Genomic DNA, 18862 nt, shown 5'->3' with positions numbered 1-18862 from the left:
TGGGTAAGCAGTTTCACAAAATAAATACCAATGGCCACACTGAGGCAATAAGACAATATTTGCTTTGTGTAAAGAGGAGAAAAAAAAAAAAATCATCACAGAGTTAACAATTTTAACAAACTGTTTCCACTTTAATAGACTGTATGTAAGGAAATTAAAAAATAATTTCCACGTGAAATAAGTTATCTGGGTCTCATTCTGCAATGTATCAAAACCATAAAAGCCAGTGGATGCTGTCAATGCAATGCGTACCTCACTAAATTTGAGACCAAATGTTTCTGTTCTGTTCTATGATGTTAACTTTTCTACTTCATGTTTTCTTTGCAACCTTTAGGTCTAATATAAGCCTTTATTAATACAGCAAACTTTCTAAACCCATATGGCTACTTAGTGACCGATTGGCTGTGCATTAAAAAATAAATAAAAATACAGTACTTGAGATGAAAATGCCCATTGTTTACTCAATTCATAATAAAATTATTTCAAATAAGAAGGGCATTTTATCGTACAGATTATTAAAGAAAATAAAAAATTACCACAATATTAGACCTTTAACTGCAGTTGATCATTTGATTCCTGAGGAATGTGCTCAGTTATAAGATGGGGAAACCGTTCACAAGAGTTGAATGAAAATACAGTGGGTTTGGCTGGGTCCTACGTGTACTTTAAGGTAAATAAGACTGCGTAAACCTCTTAAAAGTGCCGTCAACCTCATTAATATTTACTGATACAAAAATCTGAGCTTTTGAGATTCAGGAATAGCGCTACACCAAGACCATGGGGGCTGTCGCCCTGTCAGAAATCTGTCCAGCCCCAGTTAAAGATGCATTGTGGAGTATAAAATGTTAATGTTAAAGAAATTTCTACATCATGCATGCTCCACCAATTCTCATTTGAGTACAAAAAGCCTTGACTTTTTAACTGTGACTGCACCTATCAGCTTGTATCGTCCCTTCAGTTTCTTGGGGGGAAGGGGGTGGGGGGTGGAGGGTGATTTTCATGCTCATCCTCGCGGACAGTGTTGTCAAACGTAGGGCACAATTGGGATGGATACTGAAAAAACAAAAACAAGAAGAGACCAGCTTCAAGCACACCCCAGCTCAGACTTAAAGAAAACTGAAAAGAGAAAAAAACGAACAGTTTATTCGAGCGCACAAACTCGCACACGCACCATGCATGATCTTGACACAGGCTGCAGTTACGCTTTAGGCCAGTGGGAGCAGTCGCGAGTACAAAAGTGACCAATTCCACAATGCACCTTTAAGTCCTGCCAGAATTTTAATTCAGGGTTTTTCCTGCGTTCAAAATTCCTAAAAATCAAACATCATCTGCTTCTTCCTCTGGTCGTTGAATCGGTAGGGGCGGATGTCTGTGGATCTCACTCTGCTTCATCTATCCTTCCTTCCTTTCCTCAGTCTCTCCTTTGGTCTCTTGAGGTCTCCCTAATTTGTTGGAATTTAGATGTTTCTGGGGTTGGTGAAAGACTCTGGTTGGTAATCCGGTGGGTAATAGGTTATGTCTGGTCGGTGCTGGATTTCACTTTCCTTTCTTTTCTTTGATCCTTCCTCGGGTCTCCTGACAACCTCACGACTAGCTGGATTCTGAAGTATTCGGTTTAGGGGAACGTTATGGGATTTTTAATAGGTTTTAGGTGACTTAATAAGTACTCACTCACACACACGCACATGCACATACAAAATAAAAATTAAAAAAAGAGAGAGAGCAATGATGATGATATGTCGAATCGGTAAAATTACCAAATGAACAATACTGAGTTATCTTAGAAAAATAAAAAGGAAGTAAAATATATATATATCCTAAGCGGCCGCCTTCAGCTAATTTTTAACGCAGCTTCTAGCCAGAGCGACTGATATGCTCAACGCAGCGCTCCAGATGTGTTGATTAAGCACGGCAGAAACGTATTTTAAATGCAGTTGCAGCATTGTGCCACTATGGAGGCGCTATATCAACAGCAGTGCACCGGAGAGACCTGAAGCAACTACCAAAGAATAGCTCACGGAGCAACTCCATTGCACATTCCCATTATCTGGTTTCAAGTGAGGCAGAGGCACCCTCCAGACGTCGCCAAAGTCACAAAAATACAGAATCTGGGGTTTTCCTAGCTCAAATTGAGCAAGAGGTAACTAGATAATTCCTCCTAGAAGTTCACATTATGTTAGTAAAGCCCCAAATATTGTGCCGATCGCTTTTATGCTTTCACAGGAAGAGTAGAAATGTGCATATGAAATTTGGGGGCCATTAGTTACCGTTTAAAGGACACTAGATGACAACAGAATGTGATAAAACAAGCAAAAAAAAATGGCTTGCTTCCCCCAATTGACTTTGACAGGGTGAGATGCAGAAACAAGCAGTCCATGGCCAAAAAAGGGGCGGGGGAAAATGTGTGAAATGAAGTCATGTAAAAACGTGTTAAATCACTACAGAGTTTTTTAGGTGAATTTTAGTGATGACATTTTTACATAGAGATCTTTCATATAAGTGCCCATGTTCAGCTCATTCTAGTGTCCCGTTAATCAGAATGTCATGTTTAGACTAGTGACGTCACATATAACATATTGTCAAGAAATGTTTATGGTTGACTTCCCCTTTAATGAAGCATCCCCAGTTGTACGTTTCACCTAGATGTGTGAAAATTAGAAGGCTTATATATCAGCCTAAGACTTTAAAAATTATTTTCTAGCCATATACTAAACCTAACAGGAAGTCCGCCATTTTGATTTTATTTTGGGAATTGCACAACATTTTTTACCTTTTAACTCTTTCACTGCCAGACGTTTTCAGAAACGGGTTGTCCCCACTGCCAGCCGATTTAAGCATTTTGAGTGATCTTTCAAGGTCCACAGAAAATGTTGTGTTTGGACTATGGAAACACACATACTACCAAATGAAAGATTGGACTCTCAGCTTTCATCAGAAAAAAAAAAGTTTGTTTCTATTCCGTTCTTCAGTAATCAACAATAGAAAATGGTTACTTTCACCGAAATTCTCTTTTGAAAAAAAAAACTGAGAAAAAAGAGCTTTTTGTGAAACGATGTTATTTCATGCACTCTAGTGAATTGTACACTTCTTTTTGTCCATGAATGATGCCACAAACACCTAAATAGTGCTTTACTTCTGTAAAACGCTTTCACCAACAATGAAAAAGTGTTTTTTGATTGCAAAATACATTTATTTCCATTCAACAGTGTAACAATTTGACAAAACAATTTCGCAAACTATTTACAAATGTGTGCAACTGTGGTACTACTTACAATTATGTGGATGTTTCAAATACAGTTTTTCCTTTTGTAACGCTCTCCTGCGTGCAAGGAGACGCCAGGACGCGCACAACAGTTTACTTTCACTTTCACATTGGTCCGTTTTGCGTGCAAACGTTACACTTTCTTGACGGCCTTTTTTTCCGGGGAATAAAAAGCAAGTAGCAGACTGTACACACTTCCTCCGATGAATATGCATTGGACTCGGGGCACTCTCCGTCGTCCGATCGAACGTCCGCCTGTGCGTGCTCGGTTGCGTTCCGACACCGTCATAGCCGCCGCGTCAGCGGTTCCAATTTCGCCGTCAAGCTCGGATTCACCATCATCATCGAGGATGATCACCGTCGTCATCAATGTACTATTTTAGCGTTGGTCGATGCCTTTCGTCTTGTAAGTGTAGAGCTGCTTGCAAACGCTCGCCATTGCCCGTTCCCTCCTCCATCTAGCTCCATCTAACGTCTTCTACTGCCGCGTCAATGCTTCTCAACCACGGAGTCACCACCCTCATCTTCATCATCGATGATGATCATCGTCGTCAACAATGTGCTTTTTCAGCGATGCTTTTGGTCTTTGAAAAAAACGTCTCGGGCGTGAGCTCCTCGCGACCGGCCGCCATTTTTCCTTTGTCTTCCATTCTCATCTCCTGCTCGACGCTCTAGCTCCGCCTCTACTGACGCCCACCCGATCTTGTCAAAAGAGAGTCATCGCTGCCCTCTAGGGGCCAAAAATAGTCATTAGGCACAACAGACAGACTTGAAACTTTCACCAGACATGCGGAAGGGTTTCCTCTACCCGTTTCAAAAAAAAAATAAAAAATCATTGGATGACGTCTTTTGACGTCATTGGCAGTGAAGCGTAGGTTTTTACTTGACGTCTTTAAACGTCAGTGGCAGTGAAAGAGTTAATAATGAATACTCATGAAACTTGGCAAAAACATATTTTAGAGGGTTGTTAATCTATTTACTTATGTACCCCAATGTGCATGTACCCCAACATGGCCAGGAATGTGAGGGCTCTTTTGGGCTGCTCGCATGAATATTAAGTGTGGTGACGCATATTATCCCCATTACATTTTTTCTGTTATTCAATCAATAGTAACTACTAAACTTCAACTAAAATGCAAAGATTTGTGCTATGAAATGTAAAATAAAAATGTTTTAAGTGAAAACTGACATTTTTAAAGCAGCTGTTGTTCCTGATAGCAAAAATGTATAGTTGTTGTATTAAATGCCTTAAAGCTTTTTAAATGTTTCAACATTCTTCCTAATATGTTATGTTGTGGATGAGTGTATATACAAATGTTACCTGGCTTTGGCACAAAGTGCTTTCACTTCGTTTTCCTTAATAAGTTCACAGCGTCTGAGCTGTTCAATCTGTCGGTCCAAGTCGCTGATGTCTCCCATTGTCACACACATAGGGAAAGCTGCTCACTCACTATGGCCACAGACTGATCTTCGCACTCTCAGGTTTACTGTCACCACGCTCTTTGATCTGCTGGTCGTCGAGGGGGCACTTCCTTTCTTCGCAGCAGTCAATATTCAACTGTTTTAAGTCAGGTCGTCACAAGAAGACACTCTGGATTGGTGAGATGAAAAGAATCAAAGATACAGATGTTAAAAGACATACAATCCATGTCATTCACATGTATTACTGCACACCTGGGGTGGGTAATTAATTGTGCAAAGAGACACAGGAGAAACTGGAACGCTTGTAAAGCAGTGTTTCCCATCCTTTATTGAGCCAAGCCACAGCAGACCACTTTGCAAAACGATTCACAAAAAGTAGATACTCAGGTTAATTATGTACCTTCTAGCAGTCATCAGTGAACAATTTCATGCTGCAAGTATATCTCTGCATCATTGGTTGCTATATATAAATACTCCTATAAAAAGTCAATTTCCCTATTTTTCATCACAGTAACTCTGTTACTACATTGGTAACTTGGGCTAATGTTGGGGGGGGGGGGCTTTTAACGTAATGTATTTTCTAAATAGATAAATAAACAAATTTAATAATTAATATTAGTTTATTATTTAATTAATTAAAATAATAAATTAAAATTATATAATAATTGTTTACACACTAAATTATTGTTCATTAACTTTTTATAATGCCCTTTTTGTGACATGATCAACAAAATAAAAATGTTATCACAGCAATATATTGTGATTTTGTTTTGGGCCTCACTTGACATGGAAATTTGCCTTTTGGATATTTGTAACTTCAGACTTGTTTCCAACTTGTTTGACTTGCATGCAACTCGCACATTTGTTACTTACCCCCCTCAAACCTATGCAAATTGGCAATTGGTAAATGGTGAGGAGGCAATTTGAAATTGCCTCCTCACCACCAGTTATTTAGCACAGTGTACTGTTGAATTAATAACTTGCTACTGAGCAATATTAGCCTCACCATGGTATGCTAATCAATAAATACAAATAACCAGATTCATATTTCTGTATTTTTGTGATATTTAAGTGCCTTTACTATAGATCATTTTTGAAGATTATACCTACTCAATCGCTGTCTACACTGGCCAAATCATTAAAATGATTATCACAAAAAACACATTGTATATTATAGACGGATAGTAGACAACATTTATTAGCTTTTTCATTTGTATATTCTAAATTCTAACAATGATTTTTTATTTAATTGGGTGATATTTAATACATTAACAAAAGCAATGCAATTTGATTTATTTTGTCAGCGTATTGAAAAAACTAATAAAGGATAGGCGGCAAATAAAATCTCATGCACCGCAATGGCAGGGCTCAACACTGCAACCAATTTACCTGCAAATGCGGGCAACTTTATGGCGTGTGCTGGCAAAAATGTCATCTGGTCGCACAGCACGAGTACATGTTTTAATGAGTGGTGCAACGACTCATCTTTGAGCAGTGATCTGTAATTCCGTATGGATCAAGCGCCACGGTTTGGGTCGTACATAGTCTGCGGAACGTACTGCGGAGGCCAACTTCAAAATAAATAGCCTTGCAACTAGGGACAGAGGCTTTGGAGGCCTCACTGTAAGTGTTGGCCCTTCTGCGTTGAGAATGTTGATATAAAAGCAAAGCCTTTTTTCCCAATGTATTCTAAATTAAAGTAATATACAATAATGGACCAGTTTTATGGCAGACAGTTCCTATCCTAACGGCAAAATATTTTGCAGGTAATTGAGTTACTGTCAATCTTTATGTCATCTAAAACTATGCTATGCAAATTGAGATGACTATAAATCAGCAAATATGGTCATGCTGTGGTAATTTTCTGCTCTCAATTTGTTGCCCCGTTTGCCTGGATCTGTGTTTACAAGCCTTCCTAATGACAACAACCTTTTGAATATGGTATAAGATTAAAATTGTTACGAAAGTTAGAATTTCTAATTCAGCAAAAAATAATAATAATTAAATTACATCATAAATCTCAACCCATACTGATTTGCATTAAGACGTTGAACGTATATTAGTCATAACGTTCTTAAAAATTGTCACAGGAAAACGATAATTGTATCACTGGACTAGTCTTTTAAGATATGTCTAATAATGTTGGTCTCACGTAAATAAATTAATCTTCGCTGCGCTACTTGATGGGCCTAGCGCGTGAGGCCTACGTTAAATAATGACCATTAGTAGCGGAGTCACCATACGACGTCAATCATCAGATTATTTTGTAGCCTTAATGCACTTTGTGAGCTTGTGATAATCTATATAACATTGGACGACAACGCATTGGGGAATAAAGCACAACATTATGAAAGCCATCTACTCAACACGATTTGCCGTGCCATTCGCGTCACAGCAACTGTGTCTACATCTCTAAAGCCTTACCGCTAGACAAACATTAAGAATGTCCTGTTAATTACAACGTAACGACTTACATTAGAATGGATGGAAGATGGGAAAACAGTCTCCAGTATACTTTACAACTTTTGATTGTTTTTCTTTTCTTCATTTACCGGCCTCATTTCTTCCCGTGGTTGTGTCGTCATTTCCGGTTCACGCACTTCTATTTTAATATTTTAGCGGTTAGCAAACATTTATGCGCAATGCCGCCGCCTTTCGTTTCGGAGTGTGAATCACAATGACGTAACTCAACCGGATAAGAACAAATAGGCCTACTGTAGCGTACTACCTCCTTCCTGATACCCCATTTAAAACGAATACAAATATAAAGAATTGATTAACTGTTTTTTTCTCTCCAATCTATTTACCAAGATCGTTGATAGTTGTGATTCACATACAATGTAATCCAGAATTATCTGGACAGCGACCGAGTTCTTATGATTTTTTCATTACATGCCTCAGAGGAATCAAACTTTATTGTTTTCGCTGTGGGTTCTAAAAAAAAACAAAAAACTGGAAGAATGTTTTTTAATGCTTTATTGAACAACTTGCATCATCAACAACAAACATCACAAAAGTCATATTACAGTAGTGCAAGTTCAAACTAACTAAATTTATTATACAACAAATAGGCAGCTTGAAATACACAACATACTTTAGTAATACTTTTGTAGCCAAGAATTAAATATTTAGCCAATAACAGTAAGTTTTTCAGCATCATTCTACATACATCATTATCTTCCAGAATAAGCCCAAACACTATATCGTCCTTTGTAAGAGGAACAGAAAGAACAATCTTTGTTGATATCCATTCTTGAAAGTCTTTCCAAAATGTTGTCGTATACATACAATCAAAGAAGAGATGAGCTGTACTTTCAATGTCTTGTTCACAGGAGGAACAATTATTGTGACCAAATCTCAATCTTAGCATCTATTGGATGGATAAATATTACTCAAGTGGACTTCCTTCGTCTTGGGGCTGACCGGATACTTAATGTCATTTGTTAGAATTTTCTTAATGGCTGTTGAGCTGAATGATGGAATTTGTATTTGAATTTGAGGAAGAAGGCACAGACAGGAATACAGTGCAGACGCATTTAATATAGTTTTGATTTGTTTTATGAATGTTGTATCCCCCTGGCATTTTGATTATTGTGTGTGTTTTTCGCTTTTATTTTGGGTGTGTTTTATGGTTGCAATGTTTTGATTACTGTGATTATGTTTGTTGTCAGATTGCAACAGTTGCTCAATAAAGCATTTTTTAAAAAGTGCAGACGTGTTTCTGCTCTCTCGTTGAGCTGTTCTCATACACGCCCTCTGCTGTCTGGATGTTGCAACATACCACCAACCAATAATAGGCAAATAAACATTTGCTTCTTGGTGTTATCATTACACAAACTAAATCAAGCAAGATATGTGACTGAAGCCAAGCTAAGCCAACATTATTTGTAACAGTGACAGTGAGGTTTCATGACTGGTGAGGCATGGACTAGTGTCCAATATAAAAATAAACCCAAAATAGAATATAAGCCTATCTAAATTTTGACATTAGGGTTAGGGTTGTATGCATTAATTAAGGGCTTTTTTTTTTCTTTAAATTTTTTTATTTTTGACCCCTTGTTTGTTAGCCTTCAACTCAAGAAATGCAAGGCATAGTCTTCGTTACTTCCACATTTAGCTTGGCAAATGCCCAAGCTTTAATTCAATGTCAGGATGGGGGAGTTTGAGGACCCAAATGCGGGAAGGCAGAGCGAGGAGGCAGAGGTTCAGTCAAAAGAAGGATTTAATTAAACCAAAATCAAGGAGGTAAACGGTGTACTGTCCAGAAACAAAAACAACAACAACTGATTGGTTGTCAGAGGAAGGGCAGGATTACACTTAACAAGACCAAGGGAGACAAGGAAAAACAGAACCCAAACATGACAGTACCCCTCCCTTAAGGTACGGCTCCCAGACGTCTATAAAACAAAAACAGCACAAAATAAAAGAGTCCAAAAACAGGGCGGACGGAAGGGGGCATGGAGGCGGGAACCTGGCCCACCCATCAAGGCCAGTCCTGAGAGCGTCCCGGACGCCAGACGAGGGGAGTCCGGCGGCGCCAGTCCGGAGGGCGTCCCGGTTGCCACACTGGAGTAGAAGGCGGCCGTGGCAGGGTCCGCACCACCCTGGCACGTAAAAGCAAAAGGCGTCCGCCGGACGAGGAGCAGAGGCGGCCAAATAAATAATCATGATTAACTATACCGTTTCCGGTAACTGTTGCGACATATAGGCCATGTCCCAATACTCGCACTTCCACCCTTGTGCCCCTCAATTGCGCATTCCCGTTGATGGGTGCGAGTGTGTAGGGTGTCTCAGTTCTCTGAAATGCTTTGGGGAACTGAGACAGACGCACTACACACTTGCATCCATCGACGGGCACACGCAATTGAGGGGCACAAAGATGGAAGTGCAAGTATTGGGACACGGCCTATATGTCGCAACAATAACCAGAAACAGCGTAGGTGTGTGACTTACGTAAGTCGGAAGGCATCTACCCTATTCATCTGGGGAGCCTTTCTCTCCAACTCCATACACTCCTGAGTTAAGTTACGGCAAAAATGACAGTTCAGAATCAATATATTATTAAGTTAAGACTGCTCCCTTTGTTTTAATTTAGACCAACACATTAAAATAAATTATCAAATTATTATAATGTGCTCATGGAACAAACTAGTTTTTTTTATGCATAGAAAGCCCTTGATTTGAAGCTGTACCTACTAACGCCATTAATCTTCTTTTTTTTTTAAGCATGCCGGGGAGTGCAGCCTGAACTTGAAAAACCCAGCTAATGCCAGCTTTGACACATATCAAGAATATTGAAAACAAACATGTAATGTTGTAAATGTAAAAGGTTTTGCACCAGGTTTTGGCCTGGTGGGTGGTGTCTGGTCGGTCCTGGATTTCACTTTCCTTTCTTTTCTTTGGTCCTTCCTCGGGTCTCCTGATGGCCTCACGACTCTGGCTGGAAGTGTTCGGTTTAGGTGAACGGTATGGGATTTTTTAATAGGTGGGGGGAAAAAAAACAAAAAAACAAAACATGGAATGTTGTAAATGTAAAAGGTTTTGCACCAGAAAAGATATCTAGGACCTTCAAAGGTCACAACCTAGGTGGGAAAATCCAGTCAACTATTTAATGGGAAGCTAAGGGATGGGTCCAAATAAACAACCTTGCCCTCAAATAAGCATAAAACTATTGGGGTCCATTTCACAAAGCATGTTCAACAAACACCGAGACTACCCCTTAACAGAGAGTTGACATGCCCTGAGATAGGAAACTCTGCGTTTTCGGTTCCAGGACAGCTGATTTGAGGTACAGTTATATCAATACAGAGTTGTTTCTTTCACCAAGCGTTGCCACTACACTAAAAAGTCCACATCAATGGACGAGTCGAGTCACCATGGCAACGGGGAAGCGCAGTACGCAGCGCCGCCCTCTGCTTCCGCATTTTGTTTTTAACCCTCTCAACTGAAAATCTTAATGCGATCATATGGCGAATTTGAACATGTCTTAAGAAAAAAAGTGCAACACTGCAGCGGCTCCCCATAGAGGAAGGACTGCGATGAAGCTAGCTGCCTCTTCTTCTTACGGAGTCAAGCCAGCCGCTCTTCATATCAAGTTCGCTCTTTTTTTTAGGATTTACGGTAGTGTGCGTGAGAGGGACCATGGCGCAGAGAACAACATCCGGTTTTCAAAATAAAATAATAATTTTCCCCCTAAAAAATTGAATGGAAAAGCAGTTTAAAAGATGTTTGATTCGGGTCGCAGGGGCAGCAGCTTTAGCAAGGAAGCCCAGACTTCCCTCTCCCCAGCCACTTCAACCAGCTCTTCCGACGGGATCCCAAAGCATTCCCAGGCCAGCCGAGAAACATAGTTTCTCCAGCTTGTCCTGGGTCGTTCCCGGGGCCTCCCGCCAGTGGGACATGCCCGGAAAAACCTCAACGGGGAAGAGTCCAGGAGGCATCCGAACAAGATGCCCGAGTCACCTCAACACAGAGGAGTAGCGGCTCGACACTGAGTCCCTCCCGGATGATTGAGCTTCTCACCCTATCTCTAACGGAGAGCCCGGATATCCTGCGGAGGAAACTCATTTTGGCTGCTTGTATCTGGGATCTAGTTCTTTCGGTCACGACCCACAGCTCGTGACCATAGGTGAGGGTAGGAACGTAGATCGACCAGTAAATCGAGACGTTTGCCTTTCGGCTCAGCTCCTTTTTTACCACAATGGACCGATACAGAGTCCGCATTACTGCAAATGCTGCACCGATCCGCCTGTCGATCTCCCGCTCCAACCTCCCCCCACTTGTGAACAAGACCCCAAGATACTTGAACTCCTCCTCTCGGGGCAGGATCCCATCCCCGACTCGGACAGGGCACTCCACCCTTTTCCGACTGATGACCATGGTCTCGGATTTGGAGGTGCTGATTTTCATACCAATTGCTTCACACTCTGTTTTGAACCGCTCCAGCGAGAGTTGGATATCACGGCTTGAAGAAGCCAACAGCACCACATCATCTGCAAAAAGAAGAGATGCATTGTTGAGGCCACCAAACCGGACCCCTTCAACGCCTCGGCTGTGCCTAGAAATTCTGTCCATAAAAGTTATGAATTGAATCGGCAATGCAGACCAAACTCTGACATCGGTCGTACAGGGACCGAACAGCCCGTATCAGTGGGCTCGGTACCCCTGTACTCCCGAAGCACCCCCCACAGAACTCCCCAAGGGACACGGTCAAACGCCTTCTCCAAGTCCACAAAGCACATGTGGACTGGTTGGGCGAACTCCCATGCACCCTGGAGGACCCTGCCGAGGGTGTAGAGCTGTTCCAATGTTCCACGGCCGGGACGAAAACCACACTGCTCCTCCTGAATCCAAGATTCGACTTCCCGATGGACCCTCCTCTCCAGCACCCCTGAATAGACCTTACTAGGGAGGCTGAGGAGTGTGATCCCTCTATAGTTGGAACACACCCTCCGGTCCCCCTGTTTAAGAAGGGGGACCACCACCCCGGTCTGCCAATCCAGAGGCACTGTCCCTGATGTCCACGCGATGTTGTATAGGTGTGTCAACCACGGCAGCCCCACAACATCCAGAGCCCTTAGGAACTCCGGGCGTATCTCACCCACACCCGTGCCTTGCCACCGAAGAGTTTTCCAACCACCTCAGTGACTTTGACCCCAGAAATGGGGGAGCCAACCTCAGAGTCCCCAGACCGTGCTTCCTCAAAGGAAGATGTGTCGGTGGAATTGAGGAGGTCTTCGAAGTATTCTCCCCACCGATTCACGACGTCCCGAGTCGAGGTCAGCAGCACCCCATCTCCACTATACACAATGTTAATGGCGCACTGCTTTCCTCTCCCGAGATGCCGGATGGTGGACCAGAATTTATTCGAAGCCGCCCGGAAGTCGTTTTCCATGGCCTCACCGAACTCCTCCCATGTCCGAGTTTTTGCCTCAGCGACTGTCGAAGCTGCATTCCACTTAGCCAGCCGGTACCTGTCAGCTGCCTCCGGAGTCCCACAGGCCAAAAAGGCCGAATAGGACTACTTCAGCTTGCATCCCTTACCTCTGGTGTCCACCAGCGGGTTCGAGGATTGCCGCCACAACAGGCACCAACCACCTTACGGCCACAGCTCCGATCAGCCGCCTCAACAATGAAGGCGCGGAACATGGTCCACTCGGAGTCAATGTCCCCCGCCTCCCTCGGGACAAGGCAGAAGTTCTGCCAGAGGTGGGTGTTAAAACTCTTTCTGACAGGGGAATCTGCCAGACGTTCCCAACAGAGCCTCATAATACACTTGGGTCTGCCAGGTCGGACCAGGACCGCCAACACACCACCAGGTGGTGATCAGTTGACAGCTCCGCCCCTCTCTTCACCCGAGTGTCCAACACATGCGGCCGCAAATCCGATGACACGACTACAAAGTCGATTATCGAACTGCAGCCTAGGGTGTCCTGGTGCCAAGTGCACATATGGACACCCTTGTGTTTGAACATGGTAGTTGTTATGGACAGTCCGTGGCGAGCACAGAAGTCCAATAACAAAACACCGCTCGGGTTCTGATCGGGGGGGCCGTTCTTCCCAATCACGCCCCTCCAGGTCCCACTGTCATTGCCCACGTGAGCGTTGAAGTCCTCCCAGCAGAACGAGAAAGTCCCCGAAGGGAGCGCTCTCCAGCACACCCTCCAAGGACTCCAGAAAGGTGGGTACTCTGAGCTGCTGTTCGGTGCATAAGCACAGACAGCAGTCAGCACCCGTCCCCCCACTGGAAGGCGGAGAGGCTACCCTCTCGTTCACCGGGGTAAACCCCAACATACAGGTGCCTAGAAGGGGGGTAATAAGTATGCCCACACCTGCTCTGCGCCTCTCACCGTGGACAACTCCAGAGTGAAAAAGAATCCAGCCCCTCTCGAGAGGATTGGTATCAGAACCCAAGCTGTGTGTGGAGGTGAGTCCGACTATATCGGAACTTCTCAGCCTCGCACACCAGCTCGGCCTCCTTCCCTGCCAGAGAGATGACATTCCATATCCCCAGAGCTAGCTTCAGGTCAGACTGCCAAGGCCCCCGCCTTTGGCTGCCACCCAGCTCACTGCGCACCCGACCCCTTTGGCCCCTCGCACAGGTGGTGAGCCCATGGTAAGGGGGACCCACGTTGCCTCTTCGGGCTGTGCCCGGCCGGGCTCAATGGATATAGGCCCATCCACTAGATGCTCGCCTTCAAGCCCCGCCTCCAGGCCTAGCTCCAGAGGGAGGCCCCGGTGATCCGCGTCCAGCCAAGGGAAACCAGGATCCAAAATTTACATTCATCATAGGGGTCTTTTGAGCCATGCTTTGTCTGGTCCCTCACCTCGGACCTATTTTCCATGGGTGACCCTACCAGGGGCATGAAGTCCCAGACAACATAGCTCCTAGGCTCATTGGGACACGCAAACCCTCCACCACGATAAGGTGATGACTCACGGAAGAGCCTATAACAATATGTATATAAAAATAAGACTGAATAGGTGTCGCGCTGTAAATATGTTGCCCGCCATTGTAGCCACCAGAAAAAAAGACTGAGGCCACTGCCACAAATGGGGGACCTCCGCCTTCTAAATTCACATCAGCAGAAGATCTGGCGCTGAGCAACAATCTGGGGTGGGCTCTGATTGAGGGAATAGAGGGGGGTTTCCTGACCCATGTGGGTGGGAAGGCATTTTTTATGTGACTATATTGTTTTTACCTCTTTTTATGTAGAGCACCTTTAATGATGATAATAATTATACGGCATCTTGGAGTTACATTTGATGTGTGACTTGAAGAGTTCTATATGAATTAGTTTAACTAAAGTGATTGATTTAGTAAACAGTGAAAGTGGTGAGATATGATTTTCATGGGCTTTTTATTTTTATTACATGAAATAAGTGATGCAAGTCTGGCCTCTAGGGTAGTGTGCTAAATTACATCTTATAAAAAACTTAATGTGCCGAAATGTCATTAATCAAATACAATGTCATACAAAAGAAAATATACCATTTCAGGTGCTACACAAGCACAAAATCCACATTACGGAACAGTCTTTTGACGTTTTTTTGACACACAGCTAAACTAAGTTTGACAGTTAACCTGCTCCGGTGCAGGTTAGGTCTGCAGCATAATTTTCCATGGTTACTGAGTGGGCATTCACATAAACCACGTTGATGGAATGGAACACTGACTTAAAATGAGCAAGGTTTATTGAAATGAGCCAGCCTTTTCCGCAGCATTAATTAACATGGATACTAAGTGGGAATTTATGTAACCCACCTTGATGGAACGGAACTCTGATAAAAATAAGATGGGTTCAGCGAAATTAGACAGGCTTTTTCTTAATCCAGTTTGATGGAATACCCCCCAGGTGAATAGGGTAAAAACAACAACAACAAATATATATTGCCATGAAACATGCCCTGTTGAATACTTACTTGAAGACTTTTTTAATTACAAGTTTTCGGTGCAGTTGCCAAACCACACGGTGATACAGCTGGTCATGAAGCTCTCAGTGGTGTCTTTGTAGAAGGTGGTCACGATGAGGGTTGGGGCTCTCACACTTCTCAGCTTCCCCAGAAAGTAGAGCTGCTGCTGGCTCTTTTTGGCCAGCGATGCGATGCGGTGGTCCGCGACTGGTCTTCGGCGATATGTACACCCAGGAATTTGGTGCTGCTCACCTGCTCTACTGCAGCACCGTAGCACCGTTGATGATTAACGGGTGGTGCTGGGCGTGCTTTCTCCTGAAGTCCACTACGATTTCCTTAGTCTTCTACTCGTTCAGGTGGAGGTTGTTGTCCTGATCCCACGTGACCAGGCGGCTCCCCTCACTTCTGTAGGATGTCTCGAAGTTGGGACACTATACAAATTGTGAATAAAAACTGAATGCAGTTATGTGCAAGTGCCAATTTTTTTTTAAATATTTTATTCATTATAGAACATAGAGAACAGGTCAAAAGTTTAAACTGAGAAAATGTATCATTCTAAGGGAAAATATGTTGATTTTAAGTTCCATGGTGTCAACAAATCAAAAAAAAAGTTGAGACAAGGCCATTTTCGACACTGTGAGGCATCCCATCTTCTTCTTACAACAGTCTGCAAACATCTGGGGATTGAGGAGACAAGTTTCTCAAGTTTAGAAATAGGAATGCTGTCCCATTCTTGTCTAAGACGCGTCTCTAACTGTTCAACTGTCTTGGGCTTTCTTTGCTGCACCTTCCCCTTTATGATGCGCCAAATGTGCAGCCCTAAGTCCTTCATCTAATCAATTATCTCATAAAATGGTAATATCAGGACAGGCGAACTTCGGTTGAAGTAATAGACTCCATGGCTCCATGGGCAATAATAACTTTTCATTGTAACATAACAGTTGCTAAGTCACTAAGTCGCTCTGGGTCACGTCCACTTCCATTCAACAATCATTTCCTTCCGCCGTCCCTCGTGGGAAGTCACGTGGGCAGTCACATGATCACGTGACGTCGGTGCAAATGGTCAATTGCTGAGCCCTTTCTGTGATTTCCCCTTACAGTAAGCATTCCTGTTTGCAGTGCAGTGCCGTTTAAGGGCCCGAAGATCATGGGCATATATTCAGATTTGAGAACTACATATGCTCCCATCCAGTATAATTTTTTCGGTCTTGACCGTTACACACAAAGATTGTTCCAGATTCTCTGAATCTTTGTATGATGTTATGCACTGTAGATGATTACATCAACCTTTTTGCAATTTACATATACATATATATATATATATATATATATATACATACATAACCAGTTCAGGGTGTACCCTGCCCACTGCCTGAAGCCAGCTGGGATAGGCTCCAGTGCCCCCTGCGACCCTTGTGAGGACTAAGCAGTTAAGAAAATGGAAAAAATTGAAAATAAAAAAATAAAAAATAAAGAGAGCAATGATGATGACATGTCAATTCGGTAAAATTACCGAATGAACAATACTGAGATCCAGAAGAAAAAATAAATAAATAAAAGAAAAGAAAATGGATGGAGATATATATACACAAACATATACAGTATATATATATATATATATATGTGTGTGTGTGTGTGTGTGTATATGTATATATATGTATATATATGTATGTATATATATATATGTATATATATGTACAGTATATGTATATGTATGTATGTATACATACACACACAGTAGACACACCTTCTCATTCAATACGTTTATTATTTTCATGATTATGTACATTGTAGATTCTCACTGAAGGCATCAAAACCATGACAACAACTATGACAGCTAATGAACACATGTGGAGTGATGTACTTAACAAAAAAAAGGGGGCGAAATCGTGTCTGGTTCCTCTGACTCCCACCAAAAAATGGGAAGAGGGAGAGGGACGTGGCTATGATGCTGACTAGAAAGGGACGTTTTAAGCTCATTTAGTTACCGGGTATTTACTATTTTCTATTACTATTGCTATATACTATATTTTTACTATTTTTTATTTATCCAAAACAAATTGATACAATTAAAAATGCAAGCTAATATTTTCCTGATCAAAAATACATAGACATTGTTTCTCAGTAAAAAATGAGCCTTAATGATTCCTATAAATCAAATTCTGGAGCGCAGGCCAAATGCGGCCCGTGGTCAAATTTTATCCGGCCCGCAGCCTCTATCATAAGATTAATAACGTGTGGCCCTAGCCCTGTTGTCTAGCGTATAAATTACCTGTTAAATGCAATTTCACATTTACCCACAAGTGGGCAGCAGCACTCCATCCATGTAGTAAAATCTCGCAGATTCTGCACATTCATGCGCTCCTTCATCATGCATGGATGGGGTACTGATAGCTAATCATTCGTAATGTAAATATGTGGAAAAAAACGGCATCTTAAATAACTTGACGATATTTTAATCAAGCCGATTGTCAATTGAGTTCCCCAGGCTTGGGCTTCTTGTTGTCACAGCCGCATATCCCGCCCCCCAACACACAGTTACTTTGGGATTAGTCAACAACACTAGCAGCGCGGCTTTTGAGCAAATAAGCTAGCTCCCGAAAAGATTGATTCTCGTGGGTTTGTGAACTCACAAATCAGCTTACAGGGAAGGTAAACTGACAGCGACAATGAATTTTTAAGGGAAAAAAACAAAAGAGAGGTGGAAATTGGACTCTTACACGGCCCCCCCCCCCCCACCCCACAGAAATCCACAACTATGTCTGCCTCATTTGCAAGGAGACTGTGGCTGTTTCAAAAAAGTTCAATGTCAAAAGCTTGTTTGGATCGACGTATTTGTGTGAGAAGACATTCTCGATTATGAACTTAAACAAGAGCTGCGTGCGTACGTACGTACACGACCGACTCTGCGTGACATCTTGCGCATCAATACCACTGTCATTGAGGCAGGCAAGTCGTCTGTCATTTACAATGACTAACATAAAAAGCTCAGTAAATGAATTTTATTTTATTCCACCACCAGAATAAGATGACTTATTTCCCTTTTTTGAACTTCAAAATTTCAGTGAACAATTATTATCAACGATATACTATGCTGTTTCAAATGAACCCTACACTGGTGATTATTGTTGTTATTATTATCATCATCATCCGTAGTAGTAACAGCAGCATTTTACATATATCTGTTACTGAATTTAAAAGTTTAGAGATTTCTCTTTCAATACATGCTTTAGTTTCATGACTACGTACATTGTAGATTCTCACTGAAGGCATCAAAACTATGACGACTATCAAACACATTTGGAGTTATGTACTCAACAAAAAAAAAGGGCGAAAAATAATAAAATAAAGACATAAATAGCCATCCTTTTCGCTGATTACTTTTTTTGCACATTCTTAGCATTCTCTCGATGAGCTTCAAACGATAAGTCACCTGAAAGGGTTTTCCAACAGTCTTTAAGGAGTTTCCAGAGGTAAGAATGTCAAGAGTATGTATAAAAATAAAAATAAAAGTAACCAGAGCAAAGGACAGCTATTTTCAAGAATCTATAATATCTCCAACCAGTAACCAGTCATGAGAAGAAAGTAAATGCATTAATAAGAAAGTGTGTCCAAACTTATGGCCTGTACTGTGTGTAAAAAAGAATGTTGGACTACCGTAAACAAAATGGTCGGGCCCCCCACATTTTCATCTCACCAAATCCGGCCCTCTTTGCAAAAAGTTTGGACACCCTTGAATAAATAAGGCAACAATAGTACAGATAA

General features: G+C 42.2%; 1 protein-coding gene across 1 annotated transcript in view; it reads right to left on the bottom strand.

The window, feature by feature from the left end:
* Positions 1–7326, bottom strand: part of LOC144044124 (serine/threonine-protein phosphatase 4 catalytic subunit B) — a 19945-nt gene extending 12619 nt beyond the window's left edge. The window contains exons 1-2 of the mRNA XM_077558348.1: positions 7159–7326; positions 4584–4853 (exon numbers count right to left, since the gene is read on the bottom strand). Coding sequence (XP_077414474.1) covers positions 4584–4693 — 110 coding nt within the window. The 5' untranslated portion in view covers positions 4694–4853; positions 7159–7326. The remainder of the gene's footprint in view (positions 1–4583; positions 4854–7158) is intronic.
* Between the last annotated feature and the right edge of the window lie 11536 nt (positions 7327–18862).

This window comes from Vanacampus margaritifer, chromosome 2 (genome assembly GCF_051991255.1).
Source record: "Vanacampus margaritifer isolate UIUO_Vmar chromosome 2, RoL_Vmar_1.0, whole genome shotgun sequence".
Lineage (NCBI taxonomy): Eukaryota > Metazoa > Chordata > Actinopteri > Syngnathiformes > Syngnathidae > Vanacampus > Vanacampus margaritifer.
Note: the sequence above shows the minus strand (reverse complement) of the source record. Positions and strands in the feature narration are given on the sequence as shown.